General features: G+C 55.3%; 1 protein-coding gene across 5 annotated transcripts; it reads left to right on the top strand.

Annotated features, from left to right (window-relative positions):
* The first annotated feature begins 26 nt into the window (after positions 1-26).
* On the top strand, positions 27-20,622 carry RXRB (retinoid X receptor beta). Of its 5 annotated transcripts, none has more exons than XM_061621543.1 (11): positions 27-155; positions 9,199-9,289; positions 10,623-10,855; positions 10,978-11,131; positions 11,727-11,906; positions 12,903-13,069; positions 13,534-13,663; positions 14,000-14,132; positions 15,111-15,202; positions 15,439-15,544; positions 16,324-20,622. In XM_061621543.1, the coding sequence occupies exons 1-11, from the start codon at positions 153-155 to the stop codon at positions 16,469-16,471; spliced, it is 1,437 nt and encodes a 478-aa protein (XP_061477527.1). In that variant the 5' UTR covers positions 27-152; the 3' UTR covers positions 16,472-20,622. The 5 variants fall into 5 exon arrangements, with proteins under 5 accessions (XP_061477527.1, XP_061477525.1, XP_061477528.1 ...); XM_061621541.1 differs by having other exon boundaries at positions 12,903-13,141; XM_061621545.1 differs by lacking the exon at positions 27-155 and adding an exon at positions 162-423 and having other exon boundaries at positions 12,903-13,141.
* Positions 20,623-20,989: the final 367 nt, after the last annotated feature.

The following is a 20,989-nucleotide window of genomic DNA, read 5'->3' as shown; positions in this document are numbered from 1 at the left end:
ACCCTGGAGCCAGGCAAGTGAGCGCGGTGCATGATGGGCACTCCCGCGGCCTCGTCCAATCCGCAGCCCTTCTCCTGGGTTCTTGCGCCCGCGGTGCGTGCTGGGAGTCTGGCCAAGGCCTGAGGCTGGCAGAGGAGGAGGGATTGCGGTGCATGGTGGGTAAAAAGGCGCAGGAGGCGGCAGAGCCGGAGGGAGGGAGGCAGGCCTAGGCCTAGGTCTGCTTTGCCTTGCCCAGCCCGCGCGCGGTGTATTGTGGGGCGCCGCGGCAGGAGGCAGCAGTGGTGGGCGGAGGGGCGGCCGCCGCGGCGGGACCAGGCCCTGGAGCCCCTGGCGTCGGCGGGGCCCCGGCGCTCTTCGGGATCTCCCCCCCGGTCTCCTCCTCCTGCAGCGCAGCCATGGGAGACTCTGGACGGGCCGGAGCAGGTAAAGGAAAGGGAGGCGGGAGGGCTCTGCCTTCTGGCCTCCCCCGCCCCACATACAGACCTTGGAAAGCTGGGAGGGGGACGAGGAGGTCCCGGCCACGCGATTAGCCCCCTAACTCCCCCCACCCCCTAGGGGACCCCTCCCCACACGCACACACTTAGGAAGGGGAGAGGGAGGCGGCTCCACTCAGGCTTACATTTCCCCACCCCACGAACGGAGATCATAGAATAGTAGAGTTGGAAGGGCCCTATAAGGCCATCAAGTCCAACCCCCTGCTCAAGATGGGGGAGGCAGAGGTGGCATTACCGATTCGAGGTGCTGCTGCTGGCTTTGGGGGCTGAGGGAGGGTGTGTGTATGGGGCGGGTGTCACACTTGTCATTAGGATTTGGCAGGTTTTCCTTCTCCTCCTCCTCCTCCCCGCAGCGGACTGACGCACGGCGACCCGTCCTAACGTTGTTGCTTCTGCTGTTGCGGTTGTTTTTTCCGGCTGCTTGCACAACAGCCAGGCAGAGATCCAAATGGTGCAGCTCCCCCCCTCCTTGCAAAGGGAAATTGTAGTCAGCTTTAAAAGCAGGGGAGAGAAGTCTCTCTGCAGCTGGTAGTGTGCTATGAGCCGCCTTCCTCTCCTCCCCTCTGTTGTGTTTGTGCGTTTCATAGAGACACTGACTGGTCAGGGAGGGATGTGGGATACTGGACGTGGTGGGCCTTTGGCCTGACCCAGGTTCAGGGTGCCCCTTCTGTTCTTTATGCTGCTGTGAGAGAGAGAGAGAGAGAGAGAGAGTGCTGGTGGCAGAGAATGGCGAGTTTAGTTTCCCTAACACCATCTTCTCACGAGGCATGTGCTCAAAGCATGTTGCCGTCATGTGAACGTCCGGAACATAGGAAGGTGCCTTGTATTGAGTCAGATTCCTGGGCTCTCACTACCTCAGTATTGACTACCCCTCCAGACTTTTTCACACATGGACCACTGAAAGTTGCTGGTGGGCAGACCAATTAAGGATTTTTTCTGCCTGATGTGGCAATTGTAATGCACTGTGCTAGATCCTGTACAATTTTTAATTGAGATTTTTATTTCTCACGTATTGTATTACAAATGGAATTCTGTAGAATGCAAATTGTAAGACAGTGAAGTGACATAAGAAATAAGAGCACAATTAAAAGGCAATGTGACTGCTTAAAGCAGAATGAAGTTCTCAGGCCACTGATGATCTGCGGATCACAGTTTGGGAGGCCCTGGCTACACTGGCTGGCAGCAGCTGGCCAGGTTTCCCCCAGGGAAATGGTGATGCCACCACTGGAGACTGTGCCTTCTGCACCCAAGGCAGGCGCTCTCCCACTGAGCCACGATGGCCCTTCCCCTAAAAGGGGTGGCAGCGGCCGCTTAGTGGGCTCTTGAAAAGGCTGAAGGTTTTCTTGCAGGGAGCTTTGTGAGTGACACACGTGAAGCATTCCCCTGACCTGGTTTTGGCTGAACACTGGGAGGGAATTCTTGAAGGCAAGAATGGTTTGACAGATGGAGCCAGTTATTACTAGAGAGGCTTGGGGGGGGGCTTTTGCATGCTGGGGGGGATCTCCACAGAGGCAGCTGTTGGGGATGCTCTCGTTCTGGGAGGGCAAGACTGGGTAGCCCTCCATCTCCTCCCACACTACTCCTGCCCCCCTCCCCGGCCTTGCTGCAAAGGAGTTGCGCATATAAACACTCAGAGGTTCAGATCTTTGGCCGGTTGACCTCCTCTCACTGACGTCATCGCCACTACACGTCCCCAGCCTTTGCTACCCGTTCTCTTTTTAACTGCATGTGAGAGCCCATGCCTGGGACCGTTAGCAGAGCAAAGCTGATTCTTTGGCCCTTTTCTCAAAGCTCAGCTGCCCTCTCCCACATAAGCAAGAGCCATATCGCCCTATTCAGAGTTCAGGGGCCTTCCACTCCCTCCTCTGGTGGTTGAGGCCCTTTGAGGCTGCCGTCCTGCACACCAGAGCCATTTCACTCGACAGGACTTAAGTTGTGAGTGGACTTCTCTGAAAAGGCCCTTCGCCCTTTTCCTTGGTGATTAACGGTGCGAAAGGATTGTCTCAATCTGTTAAAAGGGCCAGGTGAAATTGCTGCCTGTGGTTGCCAAGATCTTTGGGTCAGAGTTGCTATGATAAACACAGGGAACAGCCCAGCTAACTCAATAGGGCCTACACTCTCTGGCAGCAGCTCTGCAGGGTTTCAGGGTTTCTTCCTTCCTGTGCCCTCCCTGGAGAGATTGAACTTGGGGCCTCCTGCATGCAGAGCAGTGGCTCTGCACTGAGCTCCAGCCCTTCCCCCTCAATGTTTAGTGGGGGGGAGTTCCATAGTTGCAAGTCAGCCAGAGACAGCATGTTCATAAAGATTTAATGCTGTTAATACTTTGTTATTTAAATTTTTGTACACTGCCTTGTTCTTTTCTGACGTGTATTTGTGTTTATTTTTTGTGAACCGCCTTGAGGGCCTTTTTGGCCAAAAGGCAGCATAGAAATAAACCCTAACATAAGTCATCTTTCAGTGCATAAACAAAGGAAGCCCCCTCCCCCCCCATTACTCCAGGTGATGATAAGAACATAAGACGAGCCTGCTGGATCAGGCCAGTGGCCCATCTAGTCCAGCATCCTGTTCTCACAGTGGCCAACCAGGTGCCTGGGGGAAGCCCGCAAGCAGGACCCGAGTGCAAGAACACTCTCCCCTCCTGAGGCTTCCGGCAACTGGTTTTCAGAAGCATGCTGCCTCTGACTAGGGTGGCAGAGCACAGCCATCACGGCTAGTAGCCATTGATAGCCCTGTCCTCCATGAATGTGTCTAATCTTCTTTTAAAGCCATCCAAGCTGGTGGCCATTACTGCATCTTGTGGGAGCAAATTCCATAGTTTAACTATGCGCTGAGTAAAGAAGTACTTCCTTTTGTCTGTCCTGAATCTTCCAACATTCAGCTTCTTTGAATGTCCACGAGTTCTAGTATTATGAGAGAGGGAGAAGAACTTTTCTCTATCCACTTTCTCAATGCCATGCATAACTTTATACATATCAGGAGCTATGACTCCTCCTGGGAGGAAGGGCAGGATATAAATTTAATAAATAATAATATAGTCTTACGAGGTAGAAGCCTTTTAGCAAAACTCTTACCCAAGAGAGCAGGGTTCAAGGTCCAGCATAGTCTCAGCAAAACAGTTGGTCTAGCTCTAAAACATGCTCCAGAGGCTTTCCCAAGTGGGGACTGATCCCAACTGGCCCCATGGTCTGCAGGCCCAGGAGAGCTGACACCAGAGACCTGTCTTGTGTCAGGAGGCAGCCCTTTTATACTGTGGCCTTCCAGACCACACCCTAACCACAGCTGCTGATGGTAAAGGAGTTCTAGGGATTGCTTACTCATGGGTAGACCTCTTACAAGCTGCATGACGGCCCTGGGTCTTTATACATGTTCTGTGTCGTTGCTCTTTGGTGCCACCATTCTCAAGGGCGTGTGTGTGTGTGTGTGTGACAGTTCCTCCACTGCCGCCGTCTCTGTCAGCTCCAGGGGTCCATCAGCAGGACTCAAGGAGAATCCTCAGCATTGGCTGCAGGGCCCCTGCCTGCTCCTCCGGGCCCTTGACCTGTGAGGTGTCTGGCACCAGGTCACCGCTAAGCATGGGGCATGGTAGCACCAGTCATGACAAAGAAGCAAAGTTTCTAGATATTCTAAATGACTATGCCCTAGATCAGTTGGTCATGGAACCGACCAGAGGGACGGCAACCCTGGACTTAATCCTCAGTGGGGACCGGGACCTGGTGCAAGATGTAAGTGTTGTTGAACCGATTGGGAGCAGTGAGCACAGTGCTATTAAATTAAACATACATGTAACTGGCCAATTGCCAAGAAAATCCAACACGGTCACATTTGACTTCAAAAGAGGAAACTTCACAAAAATGAGGGGATTGGTAAAAAGAAAGCTGAAAAACAAAGTCCAGAGGGTCACATCACTCGAAAATGCTTGGAAGTTGTTTAAAAACACTATATTAGAAGCTCAACTGGAGTGCATACTGCAGATCAGAAAAGGTAACACCAGGGCCAAGAAGATGCCAGCATGTTTAACGAGCAAAGTCAAGGAAGCTCTTAGAGGCAAAAAGTCTTCCTTCAGAAAATGGAAGTCTTGTCCGAATGAAGAAAATAAAAAAGAACACAAACTCTGGCAAAAGAAATGCATGAAGACAATAAGGGATGCTAAAAAAGAATTTGAGGAGCACATTGCTAAGAACATAAAAACCAACAACAAAAAATTCTATAAATACATTCAAAGCAGGAGACCATCTAGGGAGGCAATTGGACCCTTGGATGATAAGGGAGTCAAAGGTGTACTAAAGAACGATAAGGAGATTGCAGAGAAGCTAAATGAATTCTTTGCATCTGTCTTCACAGTGGAAGATATAGGGCAGATCCCTGAACCTGAACTAACATTTGCAGGAAGGGATTCTGAGGAACTGAGACAAATAGTGGTAACGAGAGAGGAAGTTCTAAGCTTAATGGACAATATAAAAACTGACAAATCACCGGGCCCGGATGGCATCCACCCGAGAGTTCTCAAAGAACTCAAATGTGAAATTGCTGATCTGCTAACTAAAATATGTAACTTGTCCCTTGGGTCCTCCTCCGTGCCTGAGGACTGGAAAGTGGCAAATGTAACACCAATCTTCAAAAAGGGATCCAGAGGGGATCCCGGAAATTGCAGGCCAGTTAGCTTAACTTCTGTCCCTGGAAAACTGGTAGAAAGTATAATTAAAGCTAGATTAACTAAGCACATAGAAGAACAAGCCTTGCTGAAGCAGAGCCAGCATGGCTTCTGCAAGGGAAAGTCCTGTCTCAGTAACCTATTAGCATTCTTTGAGAGTGTCAACAAGCATATAGATAGAGGTGATCCAGTGGACATAGTGTACTTAGACTTTCAAAAAGCGTTTGACAAGGTACCTCACCAAAGACTTCTGAGGAAGCTTAGCAGTCATGGAATAAGAGGAGAGGTCCTCTTGTGGATAAGGAATTGGTTAAGAAGCAGAAAGCAGAGAGTAGGAATCAACGGACAGTTCTCCCAATGGAGGGCTGTAAAAAGTGGAGTCCCTCAAGGATCGGTATTGGGACCTGTACTTTTCAACTTGTTCATTAATGACCTAGAATTAGGAGTGAGCAGTGAAGTGGCCAAGTTTGCTGACGACACTAAATTGTTCAGGGTTGTTAAAACAAAAAGGGATTGCGAAGAGCTCCAAAAAGACCTCTCCAAACTGAGTGAATGGGCAGAAAAATGGCAAATGCAATTCAATATAAACAAGTGTAAAATTATGCATATTGGAGCAAAAAATCTGAATTTCACATATACGCTCATGGGGTCTGAACTGGCGGTGACCGACCAGACCTCGGGGTTGTGGTGGACAGCACGATGAAAATGTCGACCCAGTGTGCGGCAGCTGTGAAAAAGGCAAATTCCATGCTGGAGATAATTAGGAAAGTTATTGAAAATGAAACAGCCGATATCATAATGCCGTTGTATAAATCTATGGTGCGGCCGCATTTGGAATACTGTGTACAGTTCTGGTGGCCTCATCTCAAAAAGGATATTATAGAGTTGGAAAAGGTTCAGAAGAGGGCAACCAGAATGATCAAGGGGATGGAGCGACTCCCTTACGAGGAAAGGTTGCAGCATTTGGGGCTTTTTAGTTTAGAGAAAAGGCGGGTCAGAGGAGACATGACAGAAGTGTATAAAATTATGCATGGCATTGAGAAAGTGGATAGAGAAAAGTTCTTCTCCCTCTCTCATAATACTAGAACTCGTGGACATTCAAAGAAGCTGAATGTTGGAAGATTCAGGACAGACAAAAGGAAGTACTTCTTTACTCAGCGCATAGTTAAACTATGGAATTTGCTCCCACAAGATGCAGTAATGGCCACCAGCTTGGATGGCTTTAAAAGAAGATTAGACCAATTCATGGAGGACAGGGCTATCAATGGCTACTAGCCGTGATGGCTGTGCTCTGCCACCCTAGTCAGAGGCAGCATGCTTCTGAAAGCCAGTTGCCGGAAGCCTCAGGAGGGGAGAGTGTTCTTGCACTCGGGTCCTGCTTGCGGGCTTCCCCCAGGCACCTGGTTGGCCACTGTGAGAACAGGATGCTGGACTAGATGGGCCACTGGCCTGATCCAGCAGGCTCTTCTTATGTTCTTATGTTCTTACTACTGAGTGCCGGGTGCTCCACTCAGAGAGCACCGGCTATTGCCTTTTTGGGGAGGGAGCCACAGTTAAAATCTGCTCAGCCACGAGGCTTGCTGGGTGGTCTTGGAATGAGACCCTACATTGCAGGGAAGTTGTGAAGAGAAAATGGCAAAGGCCCCTGTGCTTATTGAGCCTGATACAGAGGCAGGTGATTGATCAATACGTGTTGTTCCCCTCTTGACTTTGGCTGTTTGGGGGGGTGAACCGCTGCCTTTCTGTGTGTACTTTGCCATTCCCACGTGGTGGGAGCCCTTTGACGCTGCCACCTGGCCCTGCCAGCTGGGTGGCCACCCCAGGCCTTTTTGCCTTTTGCGTGCCCCTTTCCCACAAGGCCTCTGTCTGCTAGCACCTTACGGATGGGTTTCCTGAACTCTTTTGCTTCTGGGGTGTTGGTAAGCTGAGCCCTCCCTGCTGGGTCCAGCTGCATGTTTTGCAGGCAGGTGGGCAGAGGTCCCCCTGCATGCAGCCTGCATACTCCTCCTGCGGCTGCGTGTGAAGGGTTTGGAGAAGGTGTCACCACGAGAGATGATGAATGGGGCAGGATGTGGGCTCACAAACTGAAACTTAATCCAGAGAAGATGGAAGTGTTGCTCTTCAAGGGAAAAACTGCACCAGGGAAAGGGACGGAGCAGGTGCGGAGCTTGGGAGTCCTCCTGGATCCGGCCTTGCTGCTGAAATATCAGGTTGCTGTGGTAGCCAAGAGTGCTATTGGCCAACTCAGACTGGTCTACCGGCTGTGCCCGTTCCTGGAAGCTGGAGACTGGCCACATGCATTGGTGACCTCGAGGGTTGAATACTGTAATGCTCTCTACATGGGGCTGCCCTTGAAAATGGTTCAGAAATTGCAGTGGGTTCAAAATGCAGCAGCCAGAATGTTAACTGGACCGCAGCGTGGGGATCATACCACCCCTGTGCTTTATCGACTCTACTGGCTGCCAATCTGTTTCTGGGCCCAACTTGAAGTGCTGGTTCTGACCTTTAAACCCTAAACGGCCTTGGACCAATGTACCTGTGGGACCCCTGATGCCCATATGTACCTGCCCAGGATTTAAGATCATCTGCTTCTGGTCTCCTCCGCGTGCCTGGAATGAAAGATGGCAGGCACACAGGACGGAGCCTTTTCAGCTGTGGCCGCCAAGCTCTGAAATGCCCTACCCCAAGAAGCCTACTCTGCTCCCTCCCCAGTGGCTTTCTGGAGACTCCTGAAAACCATCTTGTTCCAGAGAGCCTTTGGCAGGGACTGAAGGCTTAGCCTGAAACTGATTTTATTCCACCACCCCCTTTTTCAATTTTACCTCTTTAGTCCCCTTTTAATATCACTCTGCTGGATTTCCTAATTGTATTTAATGCATTTTTATGTGTTTTATTTTTTTTGTGTTTTTTATTGTGTAAGATTTTATTGTGAGCCACCCTGAGTGCCCTATTAGCTTAGAAGGGCAGGGTATTTATTTTATTATTTGATTTATATCCCGCTCTTCCTCCCAGCAGGAGCCCAGGGCGGCTGACAGAAACACTGACGACACTTTGAAACATCACAGAAACAGACCTTAAAATGCAAACAGCGTTAAAACATTTTTTAAAAAAAGCTTTAGAAACATCTTTTTTAAAAGGGTTAAAAACATATTTAAAAAAACACATATTAACAAGCAATTCCGACACAGACGCAGACTGGGATAGGTCTCAACTTAAAAGGCTTCTTGGAAAAGGAAAGTCTTCAAAAGGCACCAAAAAGATAGCAGAGATGGCGCCTGCCTAATATTCAAGGGATAGAAATATTTTCAGTAAATAATAACAACAAATCTTCTTTTCCCCTTGGAGTTCAGAACATGGAGGCCCAGCCCCCCTCTCTCTGTGGCCCAGTTGAGCACAGGCTGCCACTGAGCTCTGTGTGGATCCTTTCTTGGCGTGGGGGGGGGGAGCGCTGATGGCTCAGAGGTGAGCAGAGAGGTGCCTGTCTGGCTGAGCCCCTACACACTGCCTTGCCAGGCTGAATTAATTGCCCAGTGGCCTCCCACGGCGGCCCAAGTGCTGCTGTGCCCAGCCAGGCCTCTCCCGGGGAGCTGTCTCTCTCGGGACCCCATCAGCCTCAAAACAGCTCTCGGCTGGCAACCTGGTAATGCACCTTTATCTCCACACTCCCCAAAGCGTGGAGGGATATGAGAGAGAGAGAGAGAGAGAGAGAGAGAGAGAGAGAGAGGCTGCTCTTCCCTGCTGTGAATAACTTGGTGCCATGATCCTGGGCCTTTGGAACTCACTGCCAGAGGAGGTTGGGAGACGGCCAGCAGGGCTCAGGATGGCCCTGGAAGAGAGGCCGTGGGGGGGGGGATGTCTTGCCTACGTCTGGCTGCCGGGGAAGGGGATGGGAAGGAGGGCAGAATCCAGAGCAAGCCAGCCGGGCCACGGGGTGGAAACTCTGGGGTGCGCAGGGGTTTAGGGACGAGGCCTAAATCAGGGGGAGGGAGGGAGCTGGCCATTGCTCAGCCCCCAACTCTCTCTTTTTCCTGCCATGTTTACGTGGTTGCTCAGAAGAGGCCATGTGAGGAGGAGGAGGAGGACCCTTTTGTCTGGCTGTCTGTTGCCCCAATCCCTCTTTGCAGTGGGGCTGAAGAAGAGCATGGTGAGGAGACTTGGCTCGGGTGGAAGGAGCCACTCAGCAGTCTGCCCCTCAACCACCTGGGTTTCCCCACTTTCTGTGGTGAGGTCCTGCCCTTCCTGAGCCTGGGGGCATGTGGGCAGCGAGGAGAGATCTCCCTCCGCCCTGGCACAAGCCAGGATCTCGGCAAGCCCCCATTCCTTGTGGGGAGGGCTCCGCCTTGTCCCCTCCTCCTCCTCCAAGGAATCCTGCTGGCTGGGGAAGTGCCAAGTGGCTGGTTGCCCTGTATGAGACTCCCTAGGGCGTCTGGCCGGCCTGGTCAGAAGGCAAGAGCCCAAGAGGACACTGCTTGCTGGGGAAGCGGGGTGGGAGAAGTGTGGGGTCTGAATGCGTGGCGAAGGCACTTTGGGGCTGCTCTGCAGCGGACAGAGTTCAGCGCACGCCCCCTCCTCCCAGATCTGCAGAGGGGAAGCTTCCCCTCCCTGCCTGGTTTGGCCAAGGGCTGGAGACTCACCTGTCTCTTGCTAGACGTGTGTGTGGGGGGGGTGGCAACAGCTTGGTGGCAGAGCATCCGCTTGGCATGCACAGGGCCCCACTGGCATCCCAGGGAGCAGGTGATGCCGGGGGGGGGGGATTGGACCTCTTGCTGAGCTTCACAGATGATTATGATGCTGATGATTGATTTATTAATTATTGCATTTATATCCCACCTTTCCTCCAAGGAGCTCAAAGTGGCGTACGTGGTAGTCCCCCTCCTAATTTAATCCACACAACAACCCTGTGAGGTGGGTTAGGCTGAGAGGCAGTGACTGCCCCAAGGTCACCCAGTGTGGTTCATGGCTGAATGTGGATTTGAACCCTGGTCTCCCAGGGCCTAGTCCAACATTCTAACCACTACGCCACCTGCCCTTCCTCCCAGATCTGTCTTTTCCAGCTGGCGACCTCCTTTGGACCACGGAGGGGGGGGAGGGGGTCTCTGTGTGCTGCCTTCTTAGTGGGGCTGTTTTATCGCTGGAGCCTGGGGAGGGTTGCTGGGAGTCAGACTCCCGGGTTCCTCCTCACCCACCTCCTTGGGAGGCAGTCAGAAAACAGGCAAGTCATGTGCTTCCTTGCAGCGTTGCGCAAAATATCCGGAGAGGAAGCAATGGGTGTCCGGGGTGGGCAGTTCTGGGGAAATGCTAGACCGGGGGGGGGGGAGGAAGGGAAGGAAGGGGCCCTGCTCTGTCTGGGGGTGCTGTGGCTTTGGACCCGCTTTGATTTCAGGGGAGCTGTGTGTGTCCAGTCCCTGTAACACCCTCCTTTCCCTCCTTCCCTCTCTCTTCCACCCCGGGCTGCCCTTCCCTTCCTCTCCTTTAAGGTTGCAGGAGTCCGGACAGCTCTTCCCTCAGCTCATCTCCCCCCTTGCGGGGCACTGGAGCATCCCCCCTGCCTGAGCCTTCGGCCCCCCTGCACCCCTCCATGATTGGGTCTGCCATGACCACCTCCATCAGCGGGCTGGGGTCTCCCTTCCCTGTCATCAGCTCCTCCATGGGGTCCCCAGGCTTTCCAGCGACCCCCTCCATCGGCTATGGGCCAGTCAGCAGCCCCCAGGTAAGCAGGGCGAAGGGGGGCTGAGGGGCAGGGACCTTCTGCACTGCGGGGCAGAGCCGGTGGGGCCGGGGATGGGGGGCCTTGATTGGACCCCCCCACGGACTCCTTCCCACCCTCCCCAGATCAACTCCACGGTGAACCTGTCCGGCCTCCACTCGGTCAGCAGCTCGGACGACGTGAAGCCCCCGCTGGGCATGAGGGTGGTGCCAGGCCACCCCCACGGCAGCATGATGCCCGGGAAGCGGCTCTGTGCCATCTGCGGAGACCGGTCTTCAGGTGTGCGGTCACCGGGGGAGGGGGAGGAGCCCAAGGGGGTGGGGGCGCTGGGAGGCAGAACGGAGATCGGGGCAGCCTGGCACAAAGTTGCTGGCCGGTGGGAAAGCGTTTCTAACCTGCTGAGGGGTGGTTGGTGCCTGCCAGCGTTCCCGGACTGGCCTAGTGGAGGGAATGGCACCAGCCACTCGTGGCCTCTCTGCAGGCGGCTCATTTCTTTTAAAAAATACATCTCCTGAGTGCGGCGGCAGGGGAGAGGTGTGGACTGCCCTGTGCCCCCCCATTGCGCTGCCTTTCCGTATTTGCCTTGGAGGGGGAGTTTGCCCGCCCCCTGCGGTCCGCATGGAAAGCGGGAGTAGGGATGGGGCAAGCCTGCCCTGCCCTCCCTCGCCTGCATGGGACACCCAGTTGTGAAACAGAAGAGGGGCACCGGGAGGGAGGGAACTTTCTGGGGGGCTCTGCCTGGACCCTGAGCAGGGACTGGAAGGCGGGCGGGAGGGGGAGGAGAGTGCCAGACCCCAGGACTCAGCCCTTGCCTTCCCTCCCCCGCGCGCCCTCCCCGCGCGCCCTCCTGGCCCTCCGTCCGTCCGTCCTTCAGGGAAGCATTATGGGGTGTACAGCTGCGAGGGCTGCAAGGGCTTCTTCAAGCGCACCATCCGGAAAGACCTCAGCTACACCTGCCGCGACAACAAGGACTGCACCGTGGACAAGCGCCAGCGCAACCGCTGTCAGTACTGCCGCTACCAGAAATGCCTGGCCACCGGCATGAAGCGCGAAGGTAGTGGGAGGGCGGGGCCAGCGGAGGGGAGGGGCGTCAGCCCTGTGGGGGGGGGGCTCTTCTGCGGGGCACTCGCCAGCTGATAGCAAGGGGGGCTCCAGGAGGGGAGTGGCTGGCCCTCCCCAGCCGCCGGCTCCTTCTCCCCCAGGGGCTTGTGGGCAGAGCGGAGGGGGACTCTCCCTGCCCCAGCCCGGGGCTTGAGATGTTGCTCCTGCTGCTGCTTCTCAGAGCCAAGCAGCCTCACCTCAACCTGACGCCCTGCCGATGTTTTGGGCTGCAGCTTCAACAAGATCCGGAGGGCGCCAGGTGTGGGGGGGGTGAAAGGGCCGACATGGCCCAGCAGCCCGACTCCTTGGCAGGCAGCCCCAGAGGCTTATGGTTCCTTGTGTCCACCTCTGCAGGGAGCGGTGGTGGTGGCAGCGGTTGATCTCTGTGTTCGTCCTGCTCCTCCTCCTGCGGCGGGGGGACCTCCACCGGTGCTCCCCTTGGGCTGGGGGGCTCAAGGGGAGCCGCGGTGGGAGTTGCCTCGCTGCCCCCGTGTCAGGCAGCAGCGGGCGTGGAGCTCCGTCCCCTCCTGTCTGCCGTCAAGGGGGCAGAGCCCTTCTTAGACAGGGGCAGACGGAGAGAGACGCCCCCGCAGCAGCCTCTGCACGGTGGGGACCAGTCCCCCCACCCCAGTCTCTCTCTCTCTCTCTCTCACACACACAAAGACAACAGCTGGCTTCATTTGTGGCTGGGAGGCAGGGAGAGAGCGAGAGGTTGAGAGAGTGTTTTGTGATGAAGAAGTCCCTGTGCTCAGTGGTCCAAGTCTCGCTCCCACCCCACGTCCACATCCTTCCCTTTCTCTGCGGTCCAAGGGTGGATTCTGGGGGGCCAGGAGCTCGCCTCGGTTGTCTCTCTCACCCCCACATCTCTCTCTCTCTCTCTCCCCTCTACTCCCTGGCCCGCTCTCTCCCCACGCCCACGCCCCACACATGCGCGTACGCGCGCACACAGCCGTGCAGGAGGAGCGTCAGCGTGGGAAGGACAAGGAAGGGGAGGGGGAGTTGGCTGGGGGAGGTGCCAACGAGGACATGCCCGTGGAGAAGATCCTGGAGGCGGAGCTCGCGGTGGAGCAAAAGTCGGAGCAGAGTGTCGACGGATCGAGCCCGGGGGCCAGTTCGGTGAGTTGGGGCGGTGGTGGTGCTGCTGCGGGATCAGAACAGATCTCACCCCGGACGTTTGAAGGGAACGAGGTAAATACCCCAAAGGGCGCTCGGAGTGAGTCATAGAGATAATCTGCAGGGGGGGGGTTCTGTTGGCAGCCGCTGTGGCTGGAGATGGCGTGGCAGGGGTTGCAGAGACACAGAGTGTGTGTGTGTGTGAATATCATGGCTGCGTTTGCTTGGGGGGGGGACTGGGAATCTGCGTTGGCCCTGGGAATGCAGGGAGGGAGTCAACAGACCACTGAAGTGAGCCTCGGGTTGGAGGCCGCCAGGGTTGCTGGGAGGGGTCTTGAGCCACACCAAGCAGCGGAGGGGGAGGGCAGGGGAGGGGGCTGAGCTCTAGGACAGTGGCAGGGGGAGGAGGTTTTTGTGAGGGTCCTCCCCACCCACCTGCTCTTGCCTTCCTCTTGTCACGCCTGCAGCCCAATGATCCCGTGACCAACATCTGCCAGGCAGCCGACAAGCAGCTCTTCACGCTGGTGGAGTGGGCCAAGCGCATCCCCCACTTTTCGGAGCTGCCCCTCGATGACCAGGTCATCCTCCTCCGGGCAGGTGAGTGCCAGGGGCCAGGGGCTCTCCTGGATGTGAGGCTTGGCTTGCTGCCGCCCTTGTAATTGCTCCTAATCTGCCAGCCTTGACCCACGTTGCCTGAGCAGGGTCTGCGCCAATGAGGATCCAAGCCCCACGCTTCCACTTCGGGCCGTGGGATGGCACCAGTAGCGCCGTGGGGGTTGGGCAGCTGCCCCTGACAGCAAGGGGGGCAGCTCAAACAATTGGGGGTGTGAAAGTGGCACAGGCTTGGGAATCGGGTTTTTTTGAGGGGGAGGGTTGGTTGTCGAGGGCCTCTTCCCTCTCGACCCCCTTCCGTTTACTTCCTTCTCCCGACAGGCTGGAACGAGCTGCTGATTGCCTCATTTTCCCACCGCTCAATTTCGGTGAAAGACGGGATACTCCTGGCCACGGGGCTGCACGTTCATCGCAACAGCGCCCACAGCGCCGGCGTGGGGGCCATTTTTGACAGGTGCCAGAGTGGGTGGAGTAGGGCCAGGGATCCAGATGGGATCCGCCTTCATGTGGAGGCTGGTGGGAGGGGCTTCTCTCTCAGGGTGGTTCCCCACCACCACCACCTCTGTTTCCCCAGTTCAGGCAGGGGCATGGCTGGCAATCTTCTGGAGATCCATCAAGACCTTTTAGGATTTGTTGACCCCTTTGAGTTAAGGCGCTCAGTGACAGGGGAATTATCTCCACTGAGTTGCGTCTCATAACACTAGAACTCCTGGACATCCAATGAAGCTGAATGCCAGAAGATTCAGGACAGACAAAAGGAAGGGCTTCTTCACGCAGTGCATACTTAGACTGTGGCACTCGCTACTGGGTCAAGTGCAGGCAGGATGTGGAGAACTGGTGCCGAAAGTGTGGTGTCCCCCTAGGACAGGGAGAGCCCCAATGCAGCCATTTCTGGTGGGCGCCCCAATGGGACGTGTTGCAATAGATGTTCCAGGACCCCTCCCAGAAAGAGAGGCTGGCAACCGCTACCTCTTGGTTGCAATGGATTATTTTACATGGTGGCCAGAGGCTTATGCCATAAAAAATCAGGAGGCTGTGACAGGGGCAACCACCTTGGTTGACAACTTCTTTTCAGAATTTGGGGTGCTTGAGCAAAGATTAGGCAAATTCATGGAGGATAAGGCTATCAATATCTACTGCCCAGGATGGCTCTCTCTGCGTGGCTTCTGAATACCAGTTGCTGGGGAGAGCCCTCTTGCGCCCAAGTCCTGCTTGTGGGCTTCCCGTAATGGGCGCCTGGCTGGCCACTGTGAGAACAGGACGCTGGACTAGATGGGCCCGTTCTGGGCCTGATCCAGCAACAGGGCTCTTTTTCCGGAACTGAATCGAGTAGACGTTGGCAGGAGCAGCTATGCTTAGGAATGTCAGAGAGCCCCCTACATGCGCCACTGCTGGCCCCACAACTGACCACCGCCACCCTCTGGCCTTGCAGGGTGCTAACCGAGCTGGTGTCGAAGATGCGTGATATGCGGATGGACAAGACGGAGCTGGGCTGCCTCCGGGCCATCATCCTCTTCAACCCGGGTAAGGTTCTTTTTGCACCCCCTTGTGGAGGATCCTGGCATTATGTGGGGTGGGGGTGAGTTCAGCTTCCTTTCACTGAATGCGTGCGAGAGGCACGATTGTGGGGAATGGTTTTGCACGTGCCTGTGTGCACAGGGATGCCCACAGGTGCAGAGTTCCCCTCCTTGCCGTGAAAGCTCCCAGCGGTTGCTTCTCCGCTCTCCCTTCACTCTCCTCTTGGCTGCCTTCTTTTCCAGATGCGAAGGGGCTGTCTAACCCAGGAGAGGTGGAGCTGCTGCGCGAGAAGGTCTACGCCTCTCTGGAGTCCTACTGCAAACAGAAGTACCCCGAGCAGCAGGGCAGGTGCGGATGGAGGGCTGGGGGGGGCAGGCGGTTTCTGCAGGAGAGAGAGAGACATTTAGGGATATGTGACGAATGGGAAGTCATGGAGTCATCACACAGCCCCCATTGGAGGATATATAGTGCCTCATCACAATCCTTGATTGGCGTGAAGTCAGGACGGGGACATGGCGCAGGGGAGCGGAAGGGGAAGCCGGCTGCGCGACAGCAGCGGCTGTGGGATGGGAGCAAGACGGGCAGACACTGACAGGGGAAAAGTGCTTTTAAACAGGAGCGACCTGACCTGAGCCGTCTCGGCTGTGGTGTTGGAGGAGCCCAGAAGGATAGTGCTGGGTGATTTCAGTGTCCTGTCGGAACAGAGAGTTTTTCAGCAGGCACTTCAAAGTTAAAACAGAAGGGGCTGAATGTGAAAGCGCCAAGCGGAGCTGCAGAAAAGGCTTCAGAAATGGGGTTGGGAAGGGGAAAAGGGAGATTCGTAGTTGCACGGGGGTGGAAAGGGGAAGCTCTGGGAAAGTGGGGGGATTGGTGAGGGGAGTGAGCAGGGGCGCAGCCCCTAGTTATATTATCATCATGAGGCAGGGAGATGCTTGGAAAAGTTACTATTTTGAACTACAACTGCCATCAGCCCAATCCAGTGGCCATGGTGGCTGGGGCTGATGGGAGTTGTAGTTCAACAAAGGGACTTTTCTAAACTCTGGATTAGATGCTATTGACTATTTAAGGAGCAGTGAGATGACTCCTCTCTCTCTTCCCTCCCTCCTACCCCCACCTCCGGGGGGCAGGTTTGCCAAGCTGCTCCTCCGTCTTCCTGCCCTGCGCTCCATTGGGCTGAAGTGCTTGGAGCACCTCTTCTTCTTCAAGCTCATCGGAGACACCCCCATTGACACCTTTCTCATGGAGATGCTGGAGGCCCCACACCAGATGTCCTGACCTTCCTCCCACCGCTGCCACCGCCAAGAGCAACACTCCTGCCGAGAGGACGGGGGTGCGGAGCGCATTCTCGTTTGGGGACACTACAGGGACGTGACCGAGGGAGCGGGGGGCCGGACGTGGCGCCATCCATCTGCCTCCCTTCTTGTGACGCTACTGGCTGTCCCATCAGCCGCCTCCCACGCCAGCCACGCCCAGAAGATGGCAAAGGGTCAGCGGGGGAGGGCCTGTTGGCTTCCTTGGTGACTGCAACGGCCTTGCACAGAACGTGTGTGTGGGGGGGGATCCTTTTCTGGCCCGCTTTCCCTGATGCGCTCTTGAGCTGTGGGAGGTGATGGTTTGAAGGGGGAGGGGGTACGTCGCCTCACCCCATCCTTGATTGGGGGGGACTGGCCTGCCCCCCTGGACGTGGCTCAAAAATCAGGTTAAAAGACAAGGTACTATGTTTCAGGGGCTGCCTTCTCTTTCTTGTGGGTCACAGGCTCTCCTGCATCCCCTTTGTGCTCGGGGCTGAGAAGGGGGAGTTCCCAGGACAGTGTTTTGGAATTATCTCCCCCCCTTTTTTTTTTTTGACACTGATACAAGTAGCCAGGCTGCCGTTCTGTGCTTGTGGGATTGGGGGGGGGTGGACTTGTGGAGGCAGCTCCCTGACCCAAAAGAGGAGCCTGGATTCCTGTGACCCTCACTTTAGAAAATGTGTGGGGTGCGCCATAATCTTGCCCTGCCCCCACTGATACTTGCTCCCTCTTTCCACCTGAGCCCAAACTAGGCTTTTAAGAAATGGATTTTAAGGTATTTGCGGCATGCCAGGCTTTAGGGGAAGGGGGCGAGTTTCTCCCTCAATAATGGCTATGAAATGGTTTCCTGGGCTCTCGTCCGTCCCCCTCACAGCCGCCGTTCCTCCCCCTTTCTGTTTTAGCACTTTGAGCCTGCCCCCCCCCCGCGCCTTCCTCATCTATGCAAGGAGGTGTGGAGTTTGGGGAGGGAGGGGGTGGAGGACAGAGGGGGCCTGTGTGCGCATGTGCTCCAGCCCCAAAGTGAGGAGGGTCCTGATTTGCAGCTTCCTCTCTCCTCCAGAACGTCAAGGGGGGGAGGAACGATAGGCCGCTGCAGGCCCTGCGAGGCTATAGCAATAAAGCGCTGTGGGGCGGGGCAAGGGGGCTGCTGTGTTGCACCTGCCCCTCATCCAAGAATCTGGGCTGCTTGAGGTCATTTGAGGGGGGGAGGCGATGCCTGGTGAGTAGAGCAAGCCCCCCACTCTGTCCCTCCCCCCTTTCCCTTTGGGTGTCCTGCTCTGTGTGGGGGAGGCAAGGCCGGAGGGGGATCCACTGGAGTGGGAGTGGAGGCAACACGCACACTGCTTCCCCCAGCATGCCCATGTTCATTCACTCCCCCCCACACGCACACTCCCCATTTATTTTGTTTCTCACCCACTCCCCCCGCCTCGCCCTCGATCTCTGCTTTGGAATATGATGATTTAATAAAAGCTGCTCTTTCCGGAGGAGAGCACCCCCCCTTCTCTCTCTCTCTCTCTCTCTCTCTCTCTCTCTCTCTCCCTCCCTCCCTCCCTCCCTCCCTCCCCACACCTTCCTCCTGTTTAAACCAGGGCTTACCTGAGGTTTTCGGTATGATCCGGGGAAATTAACAGCAGTGCCTCTAGGTGTGCACTGACGGCTGGGGGGGGGGTCAGCAGAGCAGCCCAGATGTTGAGAGGTCTTGAGTGCAAGTGTGTGTCCCCTGCCTGTTTACCAGGATCTCCAGGTAGGGCTGGAAGAGAGCCTTGAAGAGCGGCTGCCAGTCAGTGTAGGAGCTGCACAGCTAGATGGAGCCCAGTGGGAAGTCTCTTGACTCTCTTGGTGCACTTCCACCCACTGCCAGTAGAGGGCAGTAGTGCCGCATGAGCGAGTGTCATCTCCCCTCCCACTTTTGGCACCCTGCTCTGCCCCCCTCCCCCAAGGGTGTCACCTCCCCCCCCCAAAAAAAGACTTGTCCCCCCATTCCTGGCTCTAAAGCACCCCTGGGTGATCCTCTCATTCACATCCACTATACTTTTTTCAGTGGGGTGGTATGTGAAACTCTGCACTCCTCTCACTTCTTGTCCTCTGTCTGACTCCCCCCCCCAAAAAAAATAGCTGATGGCAATACATTGGCAGCTGTTTCAAGTTCCCTTTGCCACCCCCCTCCAGTCTCTATGGGGCAGACTGTGGGTCCCCCTTCTTTACAATAGCCCTCTTGTCCCCCCCTCCTCTCCCTTAGGTGGGCTTTCACGAGAAAGTTTGGCTAGTCCTCTGGGAGGAGTAGTTCCTCTGAGCATGTACAGAGTGCCTTTTGCATTTGCTGCTGAGTTAACTGCAACCCATCCCTCAGATTTAAGGGATGGGGGCTCCTGCCCCCTCCCAAACACTCGGTAGCTCACTGATTTCTATGCCCAGTTGGAGGGTCCCATTTAAATGGTAATGGGCTGTAGCAGAGACATCACCCCCCTTTTCTCCTCTGTTCCCCATCTCTGCCAGTTGGAGGGGGGTTGCTTTCATTTCTGCAGAACAGCCTCTTTTTTCTCTCCCTCCCCCTGGGAAATTCTTTACATACCATAAACCTGGTAAGGATGGATAAAACCAGTCCACTCCCCCCCCCCAAAGACGTCAACAGGAAGCATCCAGTCTAAATATGCAAAGCCTCCCCCCCCCCAGTTTTATTTTAAATGCAAAAGCATTTTAAGCCTGGCTGCTCTGTTGTGGCACAATTCATCTTCTCTCCCTTGGGGGGGGGGGCTTGGAATCATGGCCTGGGCTGACCCCCCCCATGCCCTCTGTGCTGCATCTGCCCCCCAGGCTTCATCCTGGGCATGAATGGGGCTCAGTCCCTCCCAGGCTGGTGTTTTCACAGGCCAGGCTGAAAGCCGACCGCCACGAACTGCACAAAGGGGGGCCTGTTCCCCCTTCAATGGGTCCTTGTCCTGCCCCCTCACCTGGCGGCCCCGGCAAGCCACGCAGACCCTGGCAGGCAGGCGCGGAGGAGGGAAGAGGAGCAATGGTAGCTGCAGGGGCCCCCTCTCAATGGAGGTAGCCCCACAAGGGAAAAGGCAGCCTTTGCCGGAGGGAAGCACTGATGCCACTCCTCCCTCACTCTGCATGCACAGACACACACACACACAGAGCTGCTCAGTTCCCTCCTAAGGTTGGCTCCCAGCCCCGGCAAATATCACATACATCACCTTAGCCTCTGAACATGGGCAGAGTGTCGGCACACTTGCGGGCAGTTGCCTTTGTTTTAACATTTTCATTTTTGTCAAGCAAGTTTATAAATACCAGACTAAGTTCGGTCTTTCAAGGAGGCATCTTGGGAAGGCTGAGCCCCTGCACATCTCTCCTCCCCCCCCCCCCCGAGTGTCCATAGGAGCCCGGCTGAATCCCTCCTGCTTTGCTGTGCGACGGCTTCTCTGTGGCCTCTGGCTCACACCACGCCTGGTGCCAAGAATAGCCCCGGCACTTGGCCACATCCCGGCAGGACATTCCTGCCTGCCAGTCTTGGCCACCCTGGGACGCCACCCACGTGCGTGGGAGGAAGGGGGGCACTGAAGTGAGGGGGCTCTTGATAGCCGCCTCCACGAACGGGTGTCTAACCCACTTGAAAGCCATCCAAGTTGGTGGCCGTTACTGCCACTTCGAGGAGCAAATTCCTTTCTCTGGAATCTCCATCCAGCTTCATCAGAAGTGCCCCATTGAATTCTAGGATTGTGAGATATGGAGAGAAACCTTTTCCTGTGCTCTTCCGCACCTCTCTCACGTCCTCCCTCCAAACGCCCCACCCGCCCACACCCCAGTTATACGGACCATCTGGAATGGGGAGGGTCCAAGAACTGGACTCTCATCAGAACCGATGGAACTAGCCTGGATCATCACTGTCCCTCCCGCTGCATAACACCCAGTTGCCGACACCCCATAAGAGCCTGGGGGTGTCCTTGCTGCTAACTGAGATGTGTCCCATCTAACCCAGCACCCGGTTCCCAAGAGGGGATGTCCTAGGAAGGCCACAGGCCAAATGTGGCTTGTACGACCCCAGCATCTGGCAGCCAGAGAGAGGGTTCTTCTAAACCAGAATGACCTCTTTAGCCACTACAGCAGGGCCCCACTTTACCGTGCTTCGCTAATGCAGCGGTCTTAATTAGACTAAAGCTTCACTCATACGGTGCTTGTTCCGCTTTTACGGTCGTTTTCTGGCGTCGCGCATCATTCTATTCAATGAGTTCCGCTTTTCAGTGGTTTTCGCTTTTCAGGGGAGGTCTGGAATGTAACCCGCCGAATGAGTGGGGCCCTACTGTATATCATAATAGTTAATTGTTTGATACATTCATAAAGTGCTTTTCAAGTGAGAAACCTCACAAAGGAGTGTACAAATTGCTGCTAACAAATTTATGTATCCTTCAGGAATTTGCCCAATTCTTAAAAAGTAATTTTCCTGCATTCCCTCCAAAAAAACAAATTTCTGCAGTAGCTGATTGGCAGAGCGCTTGCTTTG

The sequence above is a fragment of the Rhineura floridana genome, chromosome 3 (genome assembly GCF_030035675.1).
Source record: "Rhineura floridana isolate rRhiFlo1 chromosome 3, rRhiFlo1.hap2, whole genome shotgun sequence".
NCBI classification, from domain to species: domain Eukaryota; kingdom Metazoa; phylum Chordata; class Lepidosauria; order Squamata; family Rhineuridae; genus Rhineura; species Rhineura floridana.
This window is presented reverse-complemented; position numbering and strand designations above follow the sequence as displayed.

What these genes read in the sequence shown, in the direction of transcription:
- RXRB (XM_061621541.1), top strand. An exon ending in TGGGGCTGAAGAAGAGCATG is followed by an intron (nt 9,290 to 10,622) that starts GTGAGGAGACTT and finishes CTCTCCTTTAAG; the next exon opens with GTTGCAGGAGTCCGGACAGC. An exon ending in GGTCATCCTCCTCCGGGCAG is followed by an intron (nt 13,664 to 13,999) that starts GTGAGTGCCAGG and finishes TTCTCCCGACAG; the next exon opens with GCTGGAACGAGCTGCTGATT.